This window comes from Patagioenas fasciata, chromosome 2 (genome assembly GCF_037038585.1).
Source record: "Patagioenas fasciata isolate bPatFas1 chromosome 2, bPatFas1.hap1, whole genome shotgun sequence".
Classification (NCBI taxonomy): domain Eukaryota; kingdom Metazoa; phylum Chordata; class Aves; order Columbiformes; family Columbidae; genus Patagioenas; species Patagioenas fasciata.
In genome coordinates, this window is record NC_092521.1 from 56,843,618 (window position 1) to 56,860,741 (window position 17,124).

The 17,124-nt window shown below is 41.2% G+C and overlaps 2 protein-coding genes across 2 annotated transcripts in view; one reads left to right on the top strand and one right to left on the bottom strand.

Moving 5' to 3' along the window:
- Positions 1-3,957: 3,957 nt before the first annotated feature.
- Positions 3,958-6,057, bottom strand: LOC136099032 (histone-lysine N-methyltransferase SETMAR-like). Its single transcript, XM_065832906.2, has 2 exons — positions 6,008-6,057; positions 3,958-5,064 (listed from the first exon to the last, which is right to left on the bottom strand). Exon 2 carries the CDS (start codon positions 5,056-5,058, stop codon positions 4,528-4,530), a length of 531 nt encoding a protein of 176 aa, XP_065688978.1. The 5' UTR covers positions 5,059-5,064; positions 6,008-6,057; the 3' UTR covers positions 3,958-4,527.
- Positions 6,058-9,909: 3,852 nt separating this feature from the next.
- Positions 9,910-17,124, top strand: part of CEP192 (centrosomal protein 192) — an 82,875-nt gene continuing 75,660 nt past the window's right edge. The window contains exons 1-5 of the mRNA XM_071805501.1: positions 9,910-10,113; positions 12,012-12,062; positions 13,064-13,210; positions 14,617-14,828; positions 16,062-16,160. Of these exons, the coding sequence (XP_071661602.1) occupies positions 10,003-10,113; positions 12,012-12,062; positions 13,064-13,210; positions 14,617-14,828; positions 16,062-16,160 (620 nt within the window). The 5' untranslated portion in view covers positions 9,910-10,002. The remainder of the gene's footprint in view (positions 10,114-12,011; positions 12,063-13,063; positions 13,211-14,616; positions 14,829-16,061; positions 16,161-17,124) is intronic.

The window sequence follows — 17,124 nt, forward strand, 5'->3', positions numbered from 1 at the left end:
GAGTGTGGGCAAGGAGAGGCACAATCTCCTGAATTGAGAGACTGGAGAGCTGGGATCCTGTGCTGGACAAAGAGTAAGCAAAAACCCAATGAGCCTTCTCAGCTTATCTCCCCGCGCCTCCCTCTTCTCTTTCCTCCACACCCTTCCACATGTACCTCCACCTTCCACAAGCCCCATGTTCTTTTTTATACATACTCTGACTACAAGTGCTGCAAAATTCAAATTTTTGTGTACGTGGAGAAGCTGTGCATCACAACCACTTAAATTTTTCCAATTTAATAAGCAGATCACATCAAGTGCAATACTCACTTCTAAAATGTGAGAAAGGAAAACATCAAATATAGGAAAAAATAAGATACCTGTGGTAAATGAAATGAAGTCACATTCAGGATGGGTGGCATCATGCTGTGTATCTGACATCAAACAGTGTCCTGTAAGAAACCACTCAGTGTAACATAGAATCATAGAATCATTTTGGTTGGAAAAGACCTTTAAGTTCATCGAGTCCAACTATTAACCTAGCACTGTGAAGTCCACCACTAAACCATGTCCCCAAGAACCTCATCTACATGTCTTTTAAACACCTTCAGGGATGGTGACTCCACCACTTCCCTGGGCAGCCTGTTCCAATGCCTGACAGCCCTTTCCATTAAGCAATTTTTCCTAATATCCAATCTAAACCTCCCCTGGCACAACTTGAGGCCATTTCCTCTCATCCTATCACTTGCTACTTGGGAGAAGAGACCAACCCCCTCCATGCTACAACCTCCTTTCAGGTAGTTGTAGAGAGCGATAAGATCTTCCCCCTCAGCCTCCTTTTCTCCAGGCTAAACAGCCCCAGTTCCCTCAGCTGCTCCTCATCAGACTTGTGCTCCAGACCCCTCATCAGCTTCGTTGCCCTTCTCTGAACTCTCTCCAGCACCTCAGTGTCTTTCTTGTAGTGAGTGGCCCAAAACTGAGCACAGGATTTGAGATGTGGCCTCACCAGTGCTGAGAACAGGGGGATGATCACTTTCCTGGTCCTGCTGGCCACACTGTTCCTGATGCGTGCCAGGATGCTGTTGGCCCCCTTGGCCACTTGAGCACACTGTGCTGCTGTGTGCCCCACCACAGCTGTGCCTCAACCTCGTCAGCACAGGAGGGTTGCCATCTCTATAGTGTTTCCATCCCGCAGGTGACAGGCTGATGAGGAAAGGTTGTCAGATTTGCTCCTTCCCTCCACAGCACCACTTGTCCCCTCGTGAGTGGCTGCTGAGGGGAATGAGAGTTGGCTCACATGTGGGACACTGAGAGACTGTGGACTCTAGAAGGCAGACAGGTGTTCACTGAGGGACACGTAGGTGCCAGAGGGGCCACCATCAAGAGGGGGACATGTGGGATAGTTCAATGCTATTCTGCAGCTTTCGGCAGGCAAAAGGGCAGGCTCCAGACCATAGGAAGGACAGGTCATCCGGGGAGAAGAAGAATTAGTGGTGTGAGGTCCTTCTTCAAATGGAGTTCAGCAAACCCTGTCCAAATGACTAAGTATTACTATGGTATCTGGTGATGCTGCGGAATCTTTTATTAAGGCAGTGGTAGATTCTTGTTACCATCCATCAGTAAAGGCATTAGGGGCTTCCTTAGCTTATAAACAAGCATAAATACCCATTCTGTAAACATCAGCTTTAATATTGCATTTCATGTTAGAACATAACTGTAGTCTACAGAAAAATGGGTTAGTTTTCAATTTTGTCAGCAATTTATATGCCTTTTCTACTTCTGTTGTTTCTTTCCATACACACCAACGCAGATGGAGGAAAGCCACTGCTGCTAAGTTTAGACTTTTCTGTCTGTTCTTACTGTGAAAACTCTCAGGGCCAGTTATTTTCCATTTTGACTCCTACAAGTTCAGTTTCTATTTCCCAACCTGAGATCACTAGTTTAAAGATAGCTTCGATGTAGTCACACAATTTGAGATCAACCTTCATATTCATCTGTTACAAAACCTCTAGTATTCCCTTCCTAGCTGTCAGTTTTGTTGCTCATCAGTCTGTCATTCCAATTTTCCCTCACATTTCTTTGCACATTCTTGTGACTGAGAACAGTTTTCCATCCATAAGCCACTTAGTCATTTAACATAACTTCTGTTTCCCCTTAACTCATCTCGTACCTGCTGCCAAAGCTCTGCTTGGTCATGAATGGGTAACTGTTTTGCTCAAATGGCATTTACTGGTCTAATCAATTATTATTTTGCTTACTTTGTCTTCCTGTACTCTTTTATACTCTCAGTTTACTCATGTAAAGACTCAGGGACTTTATTTACCTTCATTTTTGCCCATGAAATCTAATTTTTGCTACTAATTTATTTCCATGACCTCAGTTAACTTGACTTAACTTTCATTGCAATAATTGCTGGTATTCTTTCTCCTTAACAGGAATGAATCACATATCTTTCAGACACTGCTGGGATTACATGTGCTTTCCTCAGAAACATCCACCTTTAGATTTCTAGTTTGCGTGACACAGTATGTTACAAATACAAGACCACTTGCTGGCAGCATGACTAACATTTTCAAACTCTTTCTGGTCATTAAGCTTCAGATTCTCAGAGCTAAGCAACCTACTTAATTACTGGGTTTACTAGATCTTTTTCACTAATCTAATTGCTCAGTAATACCAATTAGTATTTCTACAGTGCCTTAATCCAGGAAACTCAAAATAATAGATATTATTTTACTCCCTATGGAATACTATGCATTGTTGGCAATCCAGTTTTTAAGTTAAGGAAAACATGGGACAGAAAAGTCTATGAATTTCACAGGGTCAGGCAGATCTTCCCTGTCAACGATAACATTTTTAAAGGGTTATCAGGAATGGAACCTTTAACTATGCTGCAAGCTGTTAGCTGTTAGCATGATAATCCACGATTCTCCATAATGGATCAGCTTCTAGTGCAGGTAAGACTGAAGTACATGATAGAGGTAGCCATATAGGACAGGCTTCCTCAGCCTCTGTCCTATGCTGATATAAACATCATTAATGCACACACACAGTTCATTATTTACTTCCTTTTGGGTAGGCCTTTGTATCTTTCAAAATCTCCCTCTACGGGCAGGAACCTCTTTTACTTGTAGAAGATAGTCAAAATGGAAAATAGGAAAGCTAACCATATTTTCTTTAAATACAAGACAGCATCAGTTATAGTAATTTTGAATATCCCTACCAATGCTAATACAGTTACACTGAACTTCCAGCAGAAGTAAATTCAGTTATGCAGGTTTATGTAGTCAGCTTGTGTCAAAAGTGAAAAACTAACCTTACTATACGTTTCTTTCTTCTCTTATGCTGTAGTTCAATTTAATTTAATCTAGAGATAATACTGAACCTAAATGCTCAAAAATAAATATCAAGATTGTAATAATTCAGTGTGATCTATCTCTGCATGTGATCAAGCAAACAGTAAGGATAAATACAACTGTCTTTTCCACTTTATGCACACCACCACTATGAATTGAATGTTTTTCTTTCCTGTTCAGCTCCAGTTCTAAGGGGAAGTCCTTGAGGCTGGCTAATGGTTGAATCCCAATTCATGGCACAATAACTGGAAGCTGCAAATTCCCTGCGGTTTCCATGAGTTCAAGCATGCTCCCATTACCTCGCTACAGGGCACACGGTGTGCTGGTTACCATCCGTAATAAAGGATGCTTGTGCCCTGCTGACTGGGATCACCCTGCTGTGCATCAACTTTTCTACCTTCTAGGCACTCTAGAAATGCAGCTGCAGCACTTTTCAGCACTCAGTGTCTCACTTTCTAGGTTCGTTACACCATTCAAAGGGGAATGTCTTGCTAGGCAGTAATCTTGAATTAATTCTTACTTTCATCTAGATGAAAATAAATTCTCTTTCTTTAGTACTTGAAGTATTTTTTCACAAGATTGAAAACAGGCAACAGAAGAAATAGGTTAAATCACACCTAAGTGAGGAAGTAAACCATTTAAACTACATATACTATTCACATTATTTCCATTTTATTAGGTTGGTGCAGAAGTAATTGCACTTTTGGACCATGAATTTTAAACAATTATAACTAGGCTGAAACACGTCTTTATTAATCAAAATAGGAACCATTACAGTCAACACATTTTTGCCAACAAGAAATAAGTTTGTTTATTCCTGTAGTGTAAAAATCTGTGCTTTGGGATTTGTTGAACTCTTGGAAAGCATTTTCTGTATCCTGCTGGTTGTGGAAGTGTTTGCTCTGCAAAAAGTTGTTGAGATGCTTGAAGAAGTGGTAGTCGGTGAGAAGTCAGGTGAATATGGCATATGAGGCAAAACTTCGTAGCCTAATTTGTTCAACTTTTCAAGCTTTTGTTGTGTGAGGTGTGGTCAGGTGTTGTTGTAGAGAAAAATCGGGCCCTTTCTGTTGACCAATGCTGGCTGCCAGTGTTGCAGTTTTCAGTGCATCTCATCAATTTGCTGAGCATCCTTCTCAGAAGTAATGGTTTCACCAGGATTCAGAAAGCTGTAGTGGATCAGACCCGCTGCAGATCAACAAACAGTGATCATGACTATTTTTTGGTGCAAGTTTGGCTTTGGGAAGGGCTTTGGAGGTTCTTCTTGGTCCAGCCATTGAGCTGGTTGTTGCTGGTTGTCATATACAATCCACTTTTCATTGCACGTCACAATCTGATCAAGAAATGGTTCGTTGTTGTTGTGTAGAATAAGAGAAGATGACACTGCAAAATCACAATTGTTTTTATTTTCAGTCAGTTCACAAGGCATCCACTTACCGAGCTTTTTCAGCTTCCCAATTTGCTTCAAATGCCGAATGACCATAGAACAGTCAACGTTGCGTTCTTCGGCCATTTCTGGTGTAGTTGTAAGAGTATTGGCTTCGATGATTGCTCTCAACTGGTCGTTGTCACCTTCGGATGGCTGGCCACTATGCTCCTCATCTTCAAGGCTCTCTTCTCTTTTGCAAAACTTCTTGACCCACCACTGCACTGTACATTCATTAGCAGTTCCTGGGCCAAATGCATTGTTGATGTTGTGAGCTGTCTCTGCTGATGTACGACCCATTTTGACCTTGAATAAGAAAATTGCTTGAATTTGCTTTTTGTCTAACAACATTTCCATATTCTAAAATACATAGAAAATAAACAGCAAGTAATAAGCCAGTAGCAAAAAAAAACATACAGTGAGAAAAGTGCATTGAAATGCTCTCTAATATAACCAACTATACTTAAGAACGTATTCCAATATCAAACAGCAAATTTCAACAATGTAAAAACTGCAATTCCTTTTGCACCAACCTAACACTGTACTACCCTAGATGTCAAGACTTCTGTGGTCCTAGATATCTTATGCTCATGCTACATCATTGAAAAGTCCCTCTTTTGCTGTAGCTTGTTAGCTTCTATGGCAAATTTATTTTATAGCATTGTAAATCTTCCTGAAAAGGTCCAGAGAGATTTGATCTTATACAATAAATTTTATTTTAATTTTAATCCAGGAGATAGTCTGGCCATTTAAAGAAAAATTTAAATACACATTGTTTCATTTCCCAGAAGATGCAAATGCCTCTTCATTAGACCAGATGTCATCTGCTCTACTTGTCTATTTAATGACTACTTGCCTTAAGAAAAGGTGCATCTTGTCCCCTCATCCCTTTGCTAATTTTGATGTTTCACTATGAAGCATTTCCTCTGTTGAGCCATGGTTCTACATGAGTCTTTCCACTAACAAAAAACACCTGATACAAATGTCTATGTGGGGCAAATATATTTATCTCATTACTGGCTGTTGACTGAAATCAGACACAGTGGTCGACTATCACTGTGGGATAACAATCCCCCATATATTTCCTGGATTTTTTTTAAGTGAGTGAAGATTTTGGACTTAGTTTCTAAATAAATGTAAACTGGAATACCAGCATTGAGTCGAGAGACCAACGACACGGCTAGATTGTATTTAGATGAATAAATAATTTTCTAAGTGCATACGTATTAGAATTTTTTCACTTACTGACCAAATAGGGTGTAAGGAAAAAAGTCCAAGTCTTGATGTGAAGTGTAAAATTTTTGCTGTCAAAGAAAACAAAACTTTTAGGTCAAACAAAAACATACATATGTACCACGTTTAAATATTTACACATTACTCAAATGAAACAGATTGATGCCAATTATTTGTGAATCTGACAATTTTACCCTGCTCCAACTACACCGATATTACTGGCTGAAGAAATAAACTAAATTTAAGCAGTTGAAACTTATGAATTCACTAGTTGTAACATACTCTGAGTCTTGACAAAATAATTACATCTCTAAAAATTGCAAAAGAACAGGTTTTTGACAGCTGAATCACTGACTGGAAACAATTTTTCTGGAAAAAAAAAAAAAAGACATGCATTTTTTAAGAACTATAATCAACAGTTTACAGTAAAAGACATTTCCCAAAAGTAGCTAACAAAATCAACCATTCAGGGACACTGGCATGAATTAAAGAATTTGTAAACCAGATTTAATCTTTTTATTAGGCAATGTATCTCCAGCTGTTTGAAGGAAGCAATAACTGACATTTCAAAGTATAAATGCCTCTAATCATGCTGAAAGAAGATAAAAACAAACTTTCTCTTTAGAAATCCAAATAAGTGCAGGAATATTCTTTTTGTTTGTTTGTTTTATTCTTATATATGAGTGTTTTCCCTCAAACATGCAAAACATAATACTTCTCTAATTACAGCACTGGAACAATCAGGAACAATTAACTACTTGCTTCTCCTACTGTATTACTTAGATTTTACCTATTACTTAGAAAATACTGAAATTTCAACCTCCAAAGTGATTGCATGTGATTGTGTAGCAGGGGGAATGGGTTTGTTGACCACAGCCTTACAGTCCACAGTGTGTCTTCTCTCTAGGAGGGGAATTGTGCAATACCAGTTCATCTGCAGGAGCAGGAAAATGTTACCCACCTTCTTTCATTAGCTCCTCATTTTTTAAAATGCTTTACAAATTTTCTGTGTTGTTCACAAACTCCAGACCAAATTCCCCACTAACAGGTAAAACTTAGATGTCTTGATTTTCTTGACAATAACTTGCAAATTCCTCTCTTCAGCTCCATTTCATCACAGAATCACAGAATGTAACTCTGTGGTATTTTAAAAAATATCATTTTCAAACCATCATGGGCCAACTTTGATAATAATTGAAAACCAGCTGATAGTTTTTCTTTTAAATACTTCCACATTTTCCATTCTCTGTAATTAAAACCATGTTCATCGTACGCCACATACTCGCATAACAAAATATTTTTCAACATGTTAACTTTTCATTACCTACTATCGTTATAATAAATCCTAGCATCTTCATGCCATAGAGTCCCTTCAAGTCCAAGTTTCTGGTAATTTATCTCAAGCTTGTATCATTTATTTGTTATAATTCCTTACCACATTTGGGTACCAGCATCTAGTCTTAATATGAAGTCTACTAATGAACCACATGCTTTAGTGTGTGTTAAATGCTTGCATATTAAGTATACTTGCATATTATGCAAAACCCAGTGATCTCTGTTGAAGATGGTAAAACTAATAATCCTGTTAAACGTGTAGATATAACACATTCTAGAAAAGGTCTGAATTGGATCTGAAGCAAGAAAGTTTTAATATATCTGATTTCAAGAAACTTTATATTTTATTCTCTTCCTTAATCAGTTAATCTATGATTTGAAAACTCAATCATACATCTAGGGCAGTGAAGATGTCCTAATGGCTTTAGTACTGTTTTGGAATTTAAATAAAGTACAGTAAAAACCGAGCATGCTTTCTTTTATATATTACCACATCATCATTTCATTATTATTTCTGCCTCTTAAATCTAGTAACTGCATTATTACTATTTGGGTTGTAGTGAATGAATTTTTATTTTCTCTATGATAATATTTATCAGCTATTGTAATTAGCTGCAGAATAACTAGCAAATAACTTGCATTGTATGCTTATGGATGAAACATTCCTTAAAAACGAGACACTGGACCAGTCTTGTACTCAGTGATATGATGACTGAATTGTATTTGAAAAATAGTGGCAATGCGCTTCCTAAGAGCTGCATGATCCAGTTTATGAGCTGATACTGCAGGATACCAACTAGAAGGATGTGCTTCTGTGAGCAAGGGGCTCCCTGGAAGCCCTCAAGATTCTCCATCTGGTTTGGCTGATTTTGTACACTCTCTGATTACACACTGGTCATTACCGGTCTTTAGCTCCTGCACAGGTTTTCTACCACGTGCAAGTCTCTGTTCTGCTTCCCCTGCTTCATAGTCAGTGATGTTATCCAATACCCACCTTGTCTCAGTCAGTGCTTCCAACCTCTTTGGATTCCCTCACTGTCTGCATGGAATATGACATTTCATCCTTTCTAGAAATCCTTCCAAACTTAGCCCTGATGCACCTCAAGAAGGAGATCTCATGTTCCTTTGCACCACAGTATTATCAGGGCTGATCTGGCAGTACTCATTAGTACAGTAAATCATAAATTAAGTGAAGTAAATCATATTCTGCTGTGTTGAATATTTGCCTGCTCATTAATTTGCATCATTACAGTGAGCTCCAACGTCCTCAGACACACGGTGTGAACTGCGGGGTTGTCACGTGCAGGGACAGGAGTTGGACTCGATGATCCTTGTGGGTCCCTTCCAACTCAGCACGTTCTATGAACACTCTAAGTAACGTAAAGAGACTTAACAGCACCTGCTAAGAGGGGGGAACTGCGCGATGGGTCTGGCAGGAAGAAAGAAGGAAGAAACAGCAGCACCGGTCAGAAGACAGCAACTGGGCTCCAGAAGACGAGGGGCGGATAGTGATAAGAAAGCAAACGGGATCTATTTGGCTGAGCTAAATAAATAGCTGCAGAGGGTTCCTACGAGAGGGCGGAAGCGGCGGCAGGCAGGGCCGGGGGCACGCGGGGCCGCACCAACTGTCACCGAGCGCCACCTGCTGGAGCCGCTGAACAGCCGCGCGCTTCCCCTGCGTGTCTGCGGGGCAAGACCCTCCCGCGCAGCGTGTTCGCCAGTCAGGCCCGGGCAGGAGCGGCCTCGGACGCCACACAGGCCGGTGCAAGGCCGGCCGGCCGCCCGAGGGAACATGGCCACAGCTCCCGGGGCCTGTCAGGCTCCTCAGTGCGGCTCACCGCCAGCCAACGGCAGAGCAGCATGATCGTAACTTCCTTACGCGGCTGCGAGCCGTGCCTGTTCTCATCCCATGAGTGCTCGGCTGTTTAACGACTATCTGAAGCCATTCCGGCCCCACGCTGCCGCCACACGCACCGGCGCTGTTCTCAGAACGGAGCGGGAGGCCGGAGGGTGGTGGCTGGCTCACGCCCGCAGCTCAACCCATCCGTGCGTGCAGCAGCGCACGCACCCCGGGCTGGGAACCAGGGGGCACCCAGGCTGCGGCCACCACCGCCCCTCCGGCGGCGGGCAGCGCCTCCGCTCCGCTCCCCTCCCGTCCCGTCCTGTCCTGTCCCGCCGCCGTGTCACAAAATGTTAGAGATTGGAAGGGACTTCGAAAGATCATCTAGTCCGATCCCCCTGCCGGAGCAGGAACACCCAGATGAGGTTACACAGGAAGGTGTCCAGGCGGGTTTTGAATGTCTCCAGAGAAGGAGGCTCCACGACCCCACTGGGCAGCCTGTTCCAGTGTCTGTCACCCTCACCGAGGAGAAGTTTCTTCTCATAAGGGGAACCTCCTGTGTTCCAGTGTGTAGCGGCGCCCCCCTCGGCGGCTGCAGGCGCAGCAACGGCCCAGCACGAGCCACCGCTCCTCCCCGGGCGCGGGTGCCCAAGCGCGCCGCGCTCGGGGCTGGGAAGGAGCGCGCACGCGCGAAGGCGCGAGGGAGCGCGGCGGGCTCTGGGCGGCTGCGCGCGAGCGGGCCGTGGCCGTTGCCTCGCCCCGCCCCGCCCCGCCGCGTGAGGAGGGCGCGCGCCTGGGCCAGGCGAGCGGGCGCGTGGTGTCCGCGCCGCGGCGCGATGTTCGTGGCGCGCAGCATCGCGGCGGATCACCGCGACCTCATCCACGATGTCGCCTTCGACTTCCACGGGCGGCGCATGGCGACCTGCTCCAGCGACCAGAGCGTCAAAGTGAGCGGGAGCCGCCGGGCCTGGCGCTGGGGGGGTGTCGCGGTGGCTGCCGGCGGTAGCGCGGTACCGGCGGTGCGCGGCCTACCGGGCTTGCCGGGCGGGCAGCGCGGAGCCGCCCCCGGCGCTCACCGGGGCGGCGGGGCCGGGCCTCCTGGCGGGAGCGGCCCGCACCTCTCTGCGTCGCTCCGCCCTGCCCCGACGGGGAGTGAAGGGCCACGTTCGGCGCCCGCGTCCCGGCGTGTCCCCGGGAAGCTGCCGTGCGCACGTTCTGCGGAGGGACCCGCCTGCGGCCCGCGGACTGTAGCGGTCAGGAGGCGGAGGCAGGACGCGTTCGCACACAGCGCACCTTGTTTATATACGCGCATGTACACAAACGCACTAAAAAAATACCTTTTTTTTTTTTTTTTTCTGAGCCGTTGCTGCAACTGAGAAAATATCCTTAAACTATTGTGGCTACGGAAGTGCTGCTTGTTGTGGTGATGGTTTGTTTTAAAATTCTTATTTATTTATGAATTCAGCTGAAAATCGCTGTTTATTTAAGTGCACTAAGGGAAGAAGCCACAGTTTCGCAATGAAGTGCCAGTAAGCAAAAGGCTGAGGTGTTCTGCATGTGCTCTGGTAGATAAGGGAAGCTGTAAAATACTACAAACTTTTAATTCTACACTAAGAAGAAATAATAACAGTAAATGAAAAGTTAAGGACTTTCCCCGTTTTTTGCAGACAGTAAGGTGGACAAAATTCGGGAAATAAGTGGTTGGATTTAAGAAATGTAATTTGCAGTGAGCAGTCATATATTTTAGACCTGGTAAATGGCTGAGAAATTTGGTTTTCCATAGAAAACTATAAACAAGTGAGCAGCCCCTTCTCCTTGCCTACATATTAAAAAGCAAACAAACAAACTGACGACAAAAAACATTCTCAAAAAGTAAGCCGAAACCACGTCAGTCTTTCGTCTGGACTGACTATGTAAAACTTGTAGCCTAAAAAGAGTGTTCTTAAGAGAGATGCCAAATCGTAGGTAGAACTCAGAAACTATGTACTTTAGCAAGGTAACATTCCCATCATAGCAATACCTGTATGAGACTGTCTGAAGTATAACTTGAACCACAGTGTTACCACAGTTATAAAACAGCAGTGGTATATCTGGTGTAGGTCCCATTCTCACTAGATGGGCCCTGCAAAATATTAGCCAGGGAGAAGTTGGAAAGTTTGGCAGCGATGGTAACAGCTATTAGAGGTACAGAGTAACAAAAGTGAGGTAACTTGCAGTAAAGTTATGTAGTGAATGAGGGACAAACAAGGAGGGGATGCCAGGCCTCTAAATGTCTCTTTCATCTAATTAGATTTCAGAAAAACTGTGAAGGAAATAATGAAAGCTCCTGAAGGTGTATGGGAAATGAAGAGAAAGGAAGGTTAAGTGACTTATGTGTTGTTATGAACCAAGGCAGAAATATTACAAACAGAAACAAGATCTGCTTCCCCACTAGCTGAACTTTCTTTTTGGCTGTCCTGCTCTGTCTTTGGGGTGGTTGCCAGGGGCCACATTTGACCATGTACTGTGGTGAGGACCATGGGGGGCTCTACAGTGATACTGGGTGGTGTACTCATGGAACAGAGTGAACAAAGTGTTGAGAACTGTAATAATTTGTATTCTACAACTAATTTATTGTTTAAACAGTAGTGGATTTTGCAGGTGTATGCCTCTTCTCCCTACCTGTAGTAGGGATAATTTCAAGTTTGAGTGAAGTGCAGTTATGTACTGAGCCAGATAGAATTTCCCAGACGAAAATGTTTAGTGGTGTGTGCATATATATGTATATTAAAGTGGCTGTGGTTTTTAGTACTGTGTAGTAAGCTTTACATACAGATTTTATGAAAGTATTTTGATTTCTTAATAGGTCTGGGACAAAAGTGAAAATGGGGATTGGCATTGCACTGCCAGCTGGAAGGTTTGTATTCATAAAAATTACACAGTTATAACCATAGTTTCTCCTTTATTTTTGAGGAAACATACTTAGCTTTTGCTGACTTGTAGAGCAGAAATATTTCAATTGTTGTAGATCCTGCATGTCTTATGGTAAAGTACTATTTTTCTGCTTTTAAGAAACACCTGTAATGCCTCTCACTTAAAGCAGAGGCTAGTGAGCAGTCTTATATTATTAATTATGTTGGCAGACTTTGTTATCAGTAAACATAGCAATAACAGTTTTTTAGGGAGTTGGAAAACTGTATCTTCATTTTTAATTGAATATTCCTTTTTGCATGTTGTAAGACTTAAAAAAGAAACAAAAAAGCAGTCTGTCTATTCAATATGACAACATCTGACCACTACTTATTTTTTTTTTCCAAAACCTTTCTAAGAACAGTATCATATAGAGACTCTCCCTCATCAGGATAATTAATGCATTCAGCTTCTGAATTGTCCTTAAAGTTATATTTGATAGGAGCACAATACAATAACCCCTGTAAAAGGAAATGCAAGTGAAACTTTTGAATCCCCCTCTTAAAAAAAGGTTGACTAGGTATGAAAGAGGAGTTTCATGTAAAGAAGATGATAAGTAGTGCTCCACATATGTTTTGGAAAAGTACAAGCAAGCTAGAAAGGAGCATGGTAATGGATGAAAATCGAAAATAAAGCTCTACTTTTTGTGTCAATGCAGAATCTTAGCTTGGAACTTATTGTTTAAAGAAATAATAAATAATGCCTTGAAATACGCTTGTAATAATTACCTTTTAACCATTGACTAGTAGCAAATAAACTTTGCATTGCTTATTGGAATAAGCAAAAAGTTGCTTTGTAACATTGAGCTTTATAAAAGAAGACAGGTTTCAAAGGAATAGTCTTACCACTTCCTAGAATTTACTTCTGCAGAAAGTCATGAAAATGTGTGATCGTTTGGACTAATACAATAAGGATGTTTCTCTATAGTGTTTTCCTGTTCTCTTGCAGACACATAGTGGATCTGTGTGGCGTGTGACATGGGCCCATCCTGAATTTGGGCAGGTCTTGGCTTCCTGCTCTTTTGACAGAACAGCAGCTGTGTGGGAAGAAATAGTGGGAGAGTCAAATGATAAACTCCGAGGCCAGAGTCACTGGGTGAGACTTCAACATATTAATTACAGTTTCTGTATATTCTCGTATAAACAGATTCACTGTGTCTCATTGTTTTGCTTGCTTATCATAATGTGCTGAAGCTTTTAAGGCGTGTAAATTTCAGAATTGAACAGGAGACCGAACATGAGAATTGTTCTGAATACCATGTTACTGGACATTCCTGGTTTTGCAACATATTTTATATTCCTGAAACAGAGAAAGCACCCTGTTTTCTTCTGCTAATATAAACTTCTCCTGATTTTGCCTGTGTTTTGTTAATTTGTGGCGCAATTCCAATATAGAGCAAGTATTTTTAAAAGCATTTGGGGAAAACAGCTAAATGGCAACTTTCAGTGCAATTATTGTCAGTACAATTGGTGTTTCTTAATAAGATGTTCCCTGGCAAACAACTTGCAGACATGAATTCCCATCTACAGTAGAATTAAAGTTGTGGAGATTTTCTTCTGTGACAAGAGCTCATTTGAAACTGTCTCATTCAGGTCTTGGAGTGAAATGGTTTGCTCAGGAGTGGATTTTCTAGGCAGCATTTCATCAAGGAAATTCGAGATCTAAACAGATTATTTTGCAGCTACTCTTCATGTGTAATCTTATATAACTTAGTATAGTGTTCTTGCCTCTGTTGTTTTTTATTTTGAGTTACTAAAATATCTGCAGTTTTCTACTTTACTGAAGTTTTCTAATGTTAAGATACATAATTGTGAAGAGCTGGGTTGTCAGGACCTTTGGCACCCCGTGGGGTATGAAAGCTGACTTTCTTGTGCAGGTGGCCGTTGCGATGTGTAGTTTTCATCTCAAACTCATATGGACTTGGCAGGAGAGGAGACGACTTGAAAAACAACCGTTCACAATTTTTTCTTCTTTTACCCTAGCTAATCTGCCTGTCAAATGTCTGCTGTATTGACCCATTCCCTTATCAGAAATGCTTATTGTTTTGATGCTTCTCTTGGAAAAATACTTCGTGGTAAACTTCAGCAGCCCAGAAATTAGAAAGCAGCGTTGCTAGGCACTGCAGTTAATATTGTCACCAGTATGAATGAAGAGGACAGTTTCAAACTGCCTGTGGCAAATACTCTTGTACTTAATGTTTGTTACTTTTTTTTTTTTTTTTTCCTGAAGAGCATACTCTAAACAACTCTTTTTTGGTATCAGTTCTGATACTAGCGTATCTCTCTTGATGCTTGAAATTGCGTCAGTGCAATGATCTGTCATTTCTCTAGTTCACTGGTGTGTGAAGCTTTGGTGGTGGTTTTTTGTTTTAGTTCCTGATGGGAGAGTTAAGTGATCCTATGAAATGGTGTTGTCAGACTTTCATTAGCCTTCCTTAGGGAATACATTTTTAATGGAAATGTCCAGCATTTCCTTCAAGAATTTCTGCCTTTTCTTTGCAGGTGAAGAGGACCACTCTAGTAGACAGTAGGACATCTGTTACAGATGTGAAGTTTGCTCCCAAGCATATGGGTCTTATGTTAGCAACTTGTTCAGCAGATGGAGTTGTAAGGATATATGAAGCTCCAGATGTGATGAATCTCAGTCAGTGGTCACTGCAGCATGAAATCTCATGTAAGCTAAGCTGCAGTTGTATTTCTTGGAATCCTTCAAGGTATGTTATTAAAACTATAGGTGTTGTTTTATGACTGTTGAAGCAGAATATCCAAGGAGTGAGTTCTGAAATTTTGTAGAATAAATCGTAAAACATGCATGGAGAAGATTGAGTGTACATTATGCAGATCTGAAAGAAAGTGGCTAACATTTCTTTTAATAAAACAAGTTTGGCAGAGCCAGAGAAGCGTTACAAAACGTCCTCCTGTATTCTGTGAGGGAATATTCCCAGCCTAGTTATTTTAGCAAGTAATGAGGTAAAGAGCTGTGTTAATCCCACAAAACTTAACTGGGGTTTTCGTAAGGGAAAATTCCTGTCTGTTCCTTCCTTAAGAAAGGTGTTGAAATAGGTAATAATTTTCGCACATCTACCAAGAACACACACCCTTGCCAGTGCAGCAGAGTACTAGGAGCCACAAGAGTCTTGCTGGCAAAAATACAAAGCCTAAGAGTTGTTCTCAGAGTTTCATCCTCAGGGGCTCAATGATATACTTCACCTTCTTGAACAGGAAGGAATCAAGAGTTTGATAGTTGGGTTGTCCCCACCCAGGAGAACACATACAAGTAGAGGTTCTCCTCCTCTTCCCATCTCACATGCTCCCCCAGCAATAACAGGAAGGGAAAAAACATTCAGGGCTCAATGGTATTAGATTCTCGTTGTCCAGAAATGCTTCATGGCTTTCGCTATAGACATAGTGGCCTGTGGCCTGCTGATACAGTTATTTGTCTATTAATTATTAGTAGTCTGTAGTCTCGTTAAGGCATGGAATGGGGTTAAAAGTTGGTTTAGAAACTAGAACTCATCTACATGCAGCTTTTGTAATCTAGCCTCCAAAACCTGAATTAAATCCTATTTAATCAATAATTAAAAGTACTGCAAACAATGCACACTCTGGCATGAAACTTGGGGCAAATACTTGACTGCAGATGCATACATAAAATCAATCCTGCTCTCAGGGAGCATCATCTTGAACTGGCAAATAACGTTCTCTAATGATTTCTCTTTAGTGGGTGTATAAAGTGGACTTTCAAAACAACAGAATGGAGATTGTATTGGTAACTGTGAATAGCACTTACTCCTGTTTCCTTGTGATACTTTCTTTTTACCTTGTGAAATTTTTGTTATTGTTTTGTTTTCTTTATAGATAATGTGCCTGAAATGTAAAGAAAACTGGCTTGGTGTACTTCTGTGAAATAATTTGTAAATATAACAGTACTTATTTTCACCTTTTAGTTCTCGAGCACATTCTCCAATGATAGCTGTAGGAAGTGATGACAACAGTCCAAATATACTGGCTAAGGTTCAAATTTATGAATATAACGAAAATACCAGGTATGCTAAATGACAGATATAACATTTGTGGGATCTTAAAGTAGTTTGTAATATATGGCCTTTATTCCTGTTATTAGATGTCAAGTGGAGTAGTAAACAATAATACCTTAATTGTGTTTTGGAGCCATTGGATGGGAGAGGAAGAGTTCAGAATCGTAACTGATATTCACAGACATGATATTGATAATTTTGTTCCATCTCAGTGCAGAAATGCCAGTGTTTGTACCAGCATTTTAGAGAGAGAATTGTTTCTGCTTCTATTAATTTATATGCTTAATTTTGCACAAGAAATTAATAGGGCAAAGTTGAAATTTGAATTGTGTTGCACTAGGCACTGTTTTGTCCAAGGTGGCCTTAAAAATGCTTTTAAATGCATGTTTATAATGACATAAAGTGCTGTGAATTACTGGCATTCTGTAAAAATTCAATTTATACAGCTTAAGTATTCAGAACCAGAAAAAGCCAGAAAGTGTGTGCACAATCAGTTTCATTTAAATGATGACAGAGAACCTGGATTTCATTCAGGGTCATTGATGTGGGAAAGGAGCCAAGGTGTGTTGTGGGTTTATGCCTGGCTTCAGACAATGTTCTTGGTGTGTTAACAGTAGAGTTGTTGTAACTTACCTGGTGGTAAATAAAACAGTGGAATAGTGTTTTATCAGGCTGAGAAGGAGGCAGATAGTGGTCTGCTTACAAGTACAGAAAATTTAGTAAGTTTCCAAGATCACAAATCCCTTTGGATTTGTGAAGGGAAGAATTCTTTTATTTCCCTTTTGAACTGTAGACAAAAATTTTCTTTGTACTGGAATCCTTGCTTTATGATTTAGCACAATGTTGTTAGTAGTTACTGTATCCGATGTATTCAATTCTGAAGAAATCAGCTTGTAATTATTACTTATAATTAAATTTTATGTTAAGAAAATGTTTTTATTTTTGCAAGTTTCATCATGTGTACTAGCTTCTT